Source organism: Apteryx rowi, unplaced genomic scaffold, assembly GCF_003343035.1.
Source record: "Apteryx rowi isolate R43461 unplaced genomic scaffold, aptRow1 scaffold_312, whole genome shotgun sequence".
Taxonomy (NCBI): domain Eukaryota; kingdom Metazoa; phylum Chordata; class Aves; order Apterygiformes; family Apterygidae; genus Apteryx; species Apteryx rowi.
In genome coordinates this window covers 560,714-570,568 of record NW_020449553.1, presented here as the reverse complement: position 1 = coordinate 570,568, position 9,855 = coordinate 560,714, and the positions used below count along the sequence as shown (strand labels likewise).

The 9,855-nt window shown below is 40.1% G+C and overlaps 1 protein-coding gene across 1 annotated transcript in view; it reads right to left on the bottom strand.

Annotated features, from left to right (window-relative positions):
• Positions 1-1,102: 1,102 nt before the first annotated feature.
• TGIF1 (TGFB induced factor homeobox 1) overlaps positions 1,103-9,855 on the bottom strand; it is a 9,979-nt gene continuing 1,226 nt past the window's right edge. Inside the window, exons 2-3 of the mRNA XM_026070569.1 lie at positions 3,534-3,760; positions 1,103-2,160 (exon numbers count right to left, since the gene is read on the bottom strand). Coding sequence (XP_025926354.1) covers positions 1,594-2,160; positions 3,534-3,760 — 794 coding nt within the window. The 3' untranslated portion in view covers positions 1,103-1,593. The remainder of the gene's footprint in view (positions 2,161-3,533; positions 3,761-9,855) is intronic.

Here is a 9,855-nt window from a genome sequence, read left to right as displayed (position 1 = left end):
CCTTATTTTCACACACAGTGTTTACTATTTGCTTTTTAAAACATACAGCCATTGATTTTAAACTTCAAGGTTTAAGAAGAGCAGAAGTTGGGTAGAAATCCAAAGAGTACTCCAGATGACAAAGAAATACTCCCTGTATTTCTGTCACTAAAAAAAAGAAAAAAAAAGGCAAAACAAAACAGCACATATGCATAAATATTGCAGTCTTCTACTCCTGAGGATAGAGCCTTAAATTTGCCAGCTCTCCTGCTCAACCCTCCCCCTTCCCCTGAACAGACAAGTTTGTTTTTAAGGATTAACCAGAACCAATTTTTTTTCCCCCCTAGAGGTCTCTTGTTTCACTGTTGTTAGAAGGATAAGGGTGGGTGACTGACATTCAAATAAGTTGAAATATGAGCTACAAGTCTCCCCATTTTTGAAAAGTGGTATGTCATTTTGATAGCCAAGTCTTGTTCTGAGAAGCAACTCAGATTCCTTTGGCTACAATACACCCAGATACAGCAGGGATCTCTCTTAAAGCTTAAGTCAACTGTTTGGTGTTTAAATATCTCAAAGACCTGGTTCCCGAAACTCAAATTCCAGCCTAATATATTGTCTATTCTGTGCCAGTCCCCTAGAATTAGAGAATCAAAATCTTGTAATTGATAGTCCAAAAAAAGGACTGGGGACCTCCTGCAAACTTGTGAGCAGCTAAGTCTAGAAGCTGTATCACAAAGACCTGCAACCAACCCTTTGTCTGGCCTTATTTCATCTTCAGAAGCTACCCACGGGCTGTTACATCTCCCAGCCCTAAGGTATTTCTAGTAGCCAAAGGCTTAAATTATTAGGGGGGCCCAAGACATCCCCTCTGAAATTTAATGCAAGTTGACTACACAGTTCCCTTTGGCCCCTTTAAAAATTTCAACATAGCAGAACACAGGTACTTCTGACCCACTTTTCAGCATTCCTTTAAACATCTGGTTAACAACAACTGCTAGCGTAGCTCTCTAAACCAAACAAAGTCAGTATGAGCTCAAAAAAATATTTCTCGCTTCAGTTTATTTCAAGGGTAAAGCTCCATTTTCTGCAAAGCTCGTATTCAACAAAATACTCTGTGTGCATCCATTTTTAAAGAAAATATTTTATTACATTATGGGAAAAAAGCATAATCATCCAAGTTCATATTGTTAAAAAAATTGAAAATTTATTTTAGACAGCGTGTCGGTATATTCTGTTCCGCATGGGAATGATAAGAAGACTCTATATCATTACTAGATATTGCACAGTCTGAAAGAAACAAAAACAAATCACATGATCTTGGGAACCATCTCACATTATGAAAAACCTACAAAGAAAACATTAAAAAGAAAAACACACACAATCCTTTCTTTCTACAGTAGCTTTAAGTTTATAATTCTTGGAATGACCATATTCCACTGAAGACCATCTCAGTGACAGGAAGCTTCATTTCAGCAATCCCTTGTGCAAATAAGATTAATAAAAAAAATAATAATAATGCAGATAAGTCTTTTGATATCGTGTGGGTGGCAATAACCACACAGCTGTTAGATCCCTGCCTGGAAAAACAAAAGGGGGAAGGAGAAGGAAGGGGATTTAGGCCAGAAGTTTTGCCTGCAACTCCATCTCTGCCGCCCTTTTGAGTGCAACATCCACCAGTAGCTGAAATCCACTAAAATCCTGGTTAAGGTCTGGTGGGGTTGGAGGAGGAGTGTTGAAGAGGCCACTTTGTGCATTTGCACCAGGTCCCAGTTTAGATGCATCCTCATGGTAGGAGAGGGAGTTCTCTGTGAAGCTGTTGGCTGGGGGCTGCTGCAGGTCCGTGGTCTGGCCTACATCTGCTGGTTGGCAAAAATGGAAAGGGGCATCTTTCAATGCAGTCACGGTTGTGTGGCAAATCACTGATGGTCGAGCCAAGACTGATCCTGGGGAAGCAGGTTTAGAAGAGGACACAGTCTTGTTGAGTGCTGTGGTAGCAGGAAGAAAGGAGTTCTCCTCCAGCAGTGGAATGTAGTTTTTTGTGCTCATGGAAGACTCCACCAGACCGCCCTCAGAAAGCTTGGTCCCTCTTCGCGAGATAGTGAATTGATTTGGGTCTTTGCCATCCTTCCTCAGCATGTCAGGTAAAAGCCTGCGGCGTGCATTGATAAACCAGTTGCAGACCTGGGAATATAATGACATCTTAATTTCTACCTTCATCCATTTCCAACTATGTGCCACTAGAGTCATTCGGTTAGATTAATGAATCCCTCCAAGCAGTTTCCTTAACTGCAGAACAAAAGAGAGACCTACTGACAAGTTCTGACATGCCTTGCAAAGGCCTTTCCCTTGTCCCTGTTCTACCCCCAGCTCCCCACTCCTTTTACAAAAAGCCCCAGGAAATCTGAAGACTGCTAGCCTGAACTGAAAGGTTTAGCTTTTAACTCTGTGCACACACATTAACCTATTAGCTATTGTTCCCTACACTTAGGTTAATTAACAACAGGAAAACCTTTTCTCTCTGAAGAGAGCCACTCCTCCCACAAATAGTTACTGATTTTCCTTGTTCAACTGACTGTGTCGACAGACATAACATGAATTACCTCATTTAAGTTTGTCCTTGTTTAAATATCAAACCAGTTTCCTGGGTGATACAGGATAGTTTATAGTTTAACGGCTTTTTTGTGTTTACTATATAAAGAAGGTTTTCTTTATGATGTTACATTAAGGAAATTTTATTTAATAGTCAATTACAAAATTTGTACTAGAGAATTAATCCGGAAAAATAAAGCCCAGTAGTCAAGAGGAGCACTCTATATTTACCATCTCTCAAACCCAGGGTTTACACAAGTTTTCATGCAGCCACTTTCCCATGAGGTGGAAAGCAGCAATTTTTACTAGCTATTCTGCAGAAAAAAGATGATCATAGAAGACAAAAAGGATGTGTCCAGGGGACCTCACAGCTGTCAGTGGCATAGCCCCTGGATGGGAATCCAGTACTCCCAACCACCTAAAAGCCTGATCACACCCACAGTAATGTGCCTGAGTAGCTTTATCCATACAGGTTGTTCCACTGATCTTAATGGAAGTAATCATACACATAATTAGATATGTGCATGTTCTACAGACTGAGCCTCAAGTTACAGTTTTAAAAGTGAAGAATTATGCTGTTAAGCTGTGTATCTATCACCACAAAAGCTCTGCTGACAAAAAAAATAAATACCTTCTCCCCATAGCAAATTACCCTATAGAGACTCTTATGTCTTTTGGGTCCTGGTCCTGCAAAATTAACATGCATGTTCAAATTCATGACTGTCTGTTCGCCCCAAAAAGGTAGTTTTATTCCCAATAAGCAAAGATCGTCATGACACAGTACATTTGTAGCTGGAACAGTACTTCTCCTTACAAGTGACATCAGAAGAAGAGTGAGTAACAATAAGAGGAAATGCCACATACAGTGTAAACATTTATATCAGAGACCAGACTTCAGGTAAATTAGGAAAAGGGAAAAGAGATCATTTAAAGCAGGAGCTGGTTTGGGGTTTTTTTTTGAATACCTGTAGTGTGGAAAGGTGTGTTTGTCGGGATAACAGCGCCTTTTCTTGCTCTGAAGGATAAGCATTGTATCGGTGCTCATATAGCCAGTCCCGAAGAATCTGCACTGATTCCTTGGGCAAGTTGCCCCGTCTCCTCCGTTTGCCAGAGCCAGCAGAAGAGGAAAGATCCAGTGGGACATCCATAGTGTCATCATCCTCTGTTTCGCTGCCTGATATTGCAACTACACCTACAATTATAAAAAGGCAAGAACAATCAGCCTCCTAACTCAGTAAACTACTTGGCTTCAGCATTTTCTGGTTCAGACAATTTTTATTACATTAACCATCTTTACTGTGAATCAGGCTACAGCCTCCTATACAGGGGATTTGTCCTGTAGCATTAAACTTGTCAAGCTGTGGCTTCCCTGTCAGCTGAACAAAAAGTAGCACCAGTGATCTGTTCCAAGGGGAATTCTTTTCCATAAACGCTCATTTTCTTGTTCCCCTAGCAACCTTTTATCTACCACATGTTATCAGATAGCTTCTATCTAATGCCAATATCGTGCAAATTTGCTTGCTATGGTATGCATCCAACACTTTTCTTCAAGGATAACTATCTAGTGACTGGGCAAAAAGCCAATAGGCAAGAACTTAAAACCCAGACACCCAGCTCAAGCGATGGGTTATTTAATTACTCCCTAACATGCTGATGCCTTCCTCTTGGGAGAGATAGCTTGTTAATAAAAACTAAATGAAAGAGGAAAAGAAGAAAAGGAAAATTGTGTCTGCCCACCAYCCCACATGGATTTTCATTTACTTAAAAAAAAGTGCAGAAAAAGGAAAGAACAAAGTGCTTAATTCATATTGAGTCCACCAGTGTATCAGGAGATGCACTTTTGTTATTTAATTGTACTCCTGTATCAAAGAACTGCAATCATTTAATATTTTTAAAAATGTTTCACTCTGAATGCATCCTGATTATTTTTTCAACTTCAAGGTTTTCCTATCACTTTTCAGTCTGTGGAAATGTGTGCTTTGTGCTACACTTACTGTAAAGGCTCCAGATTTACAAGTTAACTGCACATCTTTTTTCCCCTTCAGTACAAAGAAATGAACCAATTTTAAAATTTCATTCGTCCTTCATATATACACCATACTACTACTTATCTGAAGCTATGGTATGTAAACAAAATTTTAAAAAAATTTAGTATTTTATAGTCCATAGCTAGGAAGACTACAATGCTGTTCCTTTGGTAGATACACAAATCACTGAAGAAACAAACAGCACTGTAATATACAAAGAAAACCATGCTTTAGCTTTAAATACTTTAATCTCACCCAAAATTTTAAGAATCTTGCAAACCATCTATAAATCTAAATAAGAAATATCACTCATTTCAACTAATACAATCCAATACTTATTTTGACTCAAAATATATTGGTTTTCTGAAGCATTTTCTAGAAACTGTAGAAGGATCACTCAGATCACTTTTTTTTTGGTTCTGAACCTGCATTTCATTCAGGGGAGAAAAAAAAAAAAGAAGGAACTTGCTCACTCATAACAGCTAGCAATGTTAAACATCAAAAGTAAAAACTCTGTGAGCAAAAATTCTGCTTTATCTAAGGAAATAAAGTCAACCTCAAAATATGGGAAGTGTGTCTGTGAAACATAAAACTATATAAAGCTATATTTATGCCCATAAGTAAAGAGATAAAAGGAATTAATATAATTTTTAAAAAGGGGGTAGATGCAAGTTTTGCTCAATACTTAAGGGGGGGCGGAGTAGGACCCCTACCCACACTTTCAAATGGTAGCCAAAGCGGATATTATGAATTCTTCCCCCCCCCCCCAATTGGGGCTAGCCCCAATATCCCTAAATTTAGTTTAAGTTATTCAGATTTCAATGCCTGTTTTTGGCATGGAAGCATTCCCAGTAGCACGATCAAGCTGCAATTTGTCTGGCGTAGTTACTTTAGTAACTTGCATAGTATTGTTTTCCTTCTCTCAATTGCTGATTTATGTAACTAACAAACATCAAACTGTGAACATTACAGCCGAATATACATTTTTCCTGTGATGATTAGCTACATAAATTATCCAGTCATGGAACAGGAACAATAGGATACTATTTAAATAGCCAACACAAGATAAACGCCAAATTATGCAAACAGATCCCTAATTCATATAGAAAGTATGTCAAGTTTACTTTAGTAAGATTCTGAGCAAAACGTATTTTATTTGTAACAGCTTCAAGGAAAGCGCTGCCATGCTTGCCATGTAACCTGCAAACATGCCTTGCACAAGGGGTCCTGAGCCACGAGTATCACTACTTGGAACAAAGATCACGCACAGACAACATGATGGCTCTGCAAAGCAGCTCATCCCTTTTCAATTGAATTTAAAAACTAGCTAAAACTAGCTTACATTATTCAGACAGTGTTTTCAAGTGTGCTGTTCTTGTTTGTCAGAAACTAGAAGTTGCAGCACTTCAGTGGGTTGGGTTTTTTTGTTTGTTTTTAAATATAATAGGCAGCAAGGCAGGACCTTGGGAAACAGGGAGAGGCAAACAGTGAATGTTGGAAATAAGAGGGAGGAGAAGCCAAAGAAACTACTCCTGTGAGGAAAATTAGGTGTCTAAGAGTTTGTAAGCCGCATTTACATGGCATAACACAAAATTCTCCAGACATATCACCACATTTGGAAAAAAACTCTGAGATCTCATACGCAGCTCAAAAACTCCACTGAAGCCTCTCTGAATTCAAGAATGCTGATTTGACAGCAAAACTGGTTTTAGAACTGCCTTTTTCCACCGGAAAAAAAAACTTGTCAAAATACTGTCTCAAAGCCAACCACATGAAATCTTTGTTTTGCAAATAGGATCTCCTGCTATTGCACTTCTAATGTAAAAGTTGCCATCTTACTAACTGCAGCCTACCTAGTCACAAATGAATCAACACTGGAGCCTGCCCTTTGCCCCGCTTACTTGGTGTGTCATATTAATTGACAGAGTGAGCTAGTGACACAAAACAGGTTTTGGTTAAGCAGGAAAACCAGTGTGTTACAACTTCTCATTTAAATAAACGATCAGACCTCTGAACCTTCAGCAGACACCTCCAGCGCGGTACAGACAGAGCAGCAACAGGAAGTCATGGCTAGAAATCTCTCACTACCTCAGCTGATATTTTTTACTAGAGCAGGAGCCACGTTGTTGCTGTCAAGGCTCTGTTTTCATTAAAGCATTCCTGCTGATTACAGCCCAGCTTTGTTTTTCCTTCTTGTTAGTAATCAGGCTATTCGCTGCTGGTTTCCTGTTTTAACAGGGCCCAACTGAAAAGGTTCCTGGCCAGGCTCCACGACTGGACCATTGGCTTACTGTTATTTACACCCGGAATAAAGGCTTGTGGACATGCCGAGTCCCTCCAGCTGACCTAGTAATTTATTTCATCTTAAAAGCAGGCTAGCGTCAGGTTACTTTACGTTTTCTCCTAAACACAGTTAATCTAAACGGAAATACTCCTTTTATATGACTAACTAAAGCAGCGCAAGTTCATCTGTAGAGAGGTCTAAGAAACAATACAAAATCCTAGTCCTCAAATCCTGCCATCTTCACTTAGATGAGCAGTCCGTATTCACTCCAAGCTATTCATGACCTAAGAACTGTATGATCAGCATCTCGTCTTTATAAATGACTACCTTCCTGGCTTCCTAGCTGAAGTCATAGACATGATTGAATGCACCACTGCTTTGTATCACAGCCCAAAGACTTTACAGGTCCTCCTGCAATCAGCTCAGGGAAGATTACACCTAGAATCTCACATACAATGCTAGGCTCAACACCCAGCAGTTAACAGCTTGAAACAACTTGAGAAAAAAAGTACAGTGATGACTAAAGTTGATTTCAAAATAAACTACCGATACTTAACAAGGCATGCTGAATACTTAAGGAGGAGGACAAAGTATTTAGAGAGAGGCTGAGATGGAAGTTAAGCAAATGAGAAATTTAGGCTGAATAGTCAGGAAAGACATCCTATTGTGTCGAGGAAGAGCTTCAGAGGAAGTGGCAGAAGCCAACTGTTGTTCAAAACAGGACAAAGTATACCACAAGAAGCAATCTCTGCCCTCCAGAGAGGGAATGGACAAAAAAAAAAAAACATCACCTTAAGAACCCCCCCACACACACACACACACACACTCAGGGTTCTGTGAATTTCTTAAGCTGGATGTTTGTGAGCACAGACAAATACAACTAGCTCCCATCTAAGGCCCCAATCCTGTTGTGACCGACTTCAGTAGGATTCCTCACATGTATGAACTTGAACATATGCCTGTGTCTTTGCATGATTATATTCTAAATCAGTTAATTAACAAGCTGAATACATTCAGTGTGATTGCTATCAGACTGCTATTATTTGTAAATGAAACTATCCACAGAATACTCCTCAGGGTTTTAACACACAGACTGTTAGTTAAAAAAAAAAACACTAAAATTTAATGTGAATTTAAAAACCACCAACAAAAATAAATTGGTTTAAAATTATTCATAAGTAACCAAGAACTATAGGGATGCATATGGGAATTTCCATAGTAACAACTTTTCCTTTGAATATGCTTCATAATTGAGGAACCAGCTTGTTTGTTTTCCTCTGCATTTCACAGCTTGAGCTCTATTGCTTCCAAAGCAGCCAGACTTGGCCGTGCTATACAAATTTTTTTAAAACAGGATTCTTCTAGGACTGCGAGAAAGAAGTCTGAAACAAAGTCATTATTTTAAACTTCTTGAATACGCCTCAAATGCCAGGCTGCAAATAACTACAAGCCTAACCTTTAATGATAAGGGGTGCCCTAGCCCTAACATCTTTCTAAAAGTTTCCACCTTTGTCTCTTCACCTTCTAATCTCTGCCACACAAACCCCAGGCCGATGGCCCCTCTCCAAAGTTCTCCCTCCAACATGTCACCTTTCATTGTTTCCATTGTTTCAACCCAGAACTTCCAATCCTCAAAGCAGATCTCCCTCTCACTCACTCACTCACACACACACACACACATCTACACATGCATACCTAGAAACTACGTCAGCATTTTTCACACACATTTATTTCGGGGGTGGCAAGAACAACAGTTGAAAGTGCAGGGAGTTTGGTATTTCAACAACCAGCAGCTGCCCTCGGGGAGAGAAGTCTGAACAATGGAAGCAACTGCAGACAGGAAACCAGCTCACCACTGCTGGGCAAATAGGGAGCATAGGAATGTCCTAAAAATAACTGGGCTAAATTAATTCAGTGAAACCATATAAAAAAATGCTTGTAATAAGGTTAAGAATCTGAACGTACCTAAGACGACTGAAACATTTAAAGTCAAAGCTGTCACTGTCTCTAGGTCTAGAGGGCTGGGTTTGGTATGCAACACATGTTGTAATCTAAAAATCAATCCAGTTACTTAACAGACTGAAATCTGTGGTGGGGCCATAAATACAAAGTTCCAGCCAGAACTCTGAATTCTTTGCTTTTAAACAACACCCTGCCTGCTGTTTAAACTTTGTCTTTGTGGCTTAATTTCCTTTGTGTGCGCTGCTCTTAAATGAGTGGCAAGTCCAAAGCTTCTTACGAAGCCTGCAAATCATATTAGTACATCACGTTTCCAGCAGTCCAATGATTTCACTAACTACATATGCATTAATTGCTCCAGGAATATTAACAATGAGCGAGACTGCTCTACTATAGAGCCGCAGGAATGCGTAGTAGGGGGAAAACAGCACAACTCTGGAGTACTGAACATGCGCACTACACCCTGCTAACCCTCTACTTCGGATAATTTAATGGTCTTTAAATGAAAAACGCTCTTCATCCACAGCGCAGATTGGTAAATCACAACTGAAAAGATACCCGTTTCCTATAAATTGCTTTCTAACCTTCCTCCCACCCTGGCAGATGTATTAAATGGGAATGTATTAAATCCGAAAGCACGTTGCTCGTCTTTGTGGTCAAGCTCTCATTTAAAGGCGCATAAAGCACTACAAACGAGAAGAGTAACAATCCTCTAAGTATATACAAAGTTTGCCTGTGTGGAAATAAACACAGTAAAACTTAAAGAACTTCTTTGTTGGGGGGGGAGTCTCCCTCCTCCTCCTCCTCCTCTCAACCCCAACTGTGTGGAAACTTTTTTTATTACTCGCTGTTTATAAGGGATAAAGGAGGGAAGGAAAAGGCAGTGACCGTTACCAAAAACACGGCAGGCAGAGTTGCAGATCGGCTCTAAAACTCTCGCGGCACTGCCTTCCCCCCCCCCCCCCCCCCCCCCCCACCCGGGCGCCGGGGAGACCGCGGCCCCCGCTCCCCCCCCCC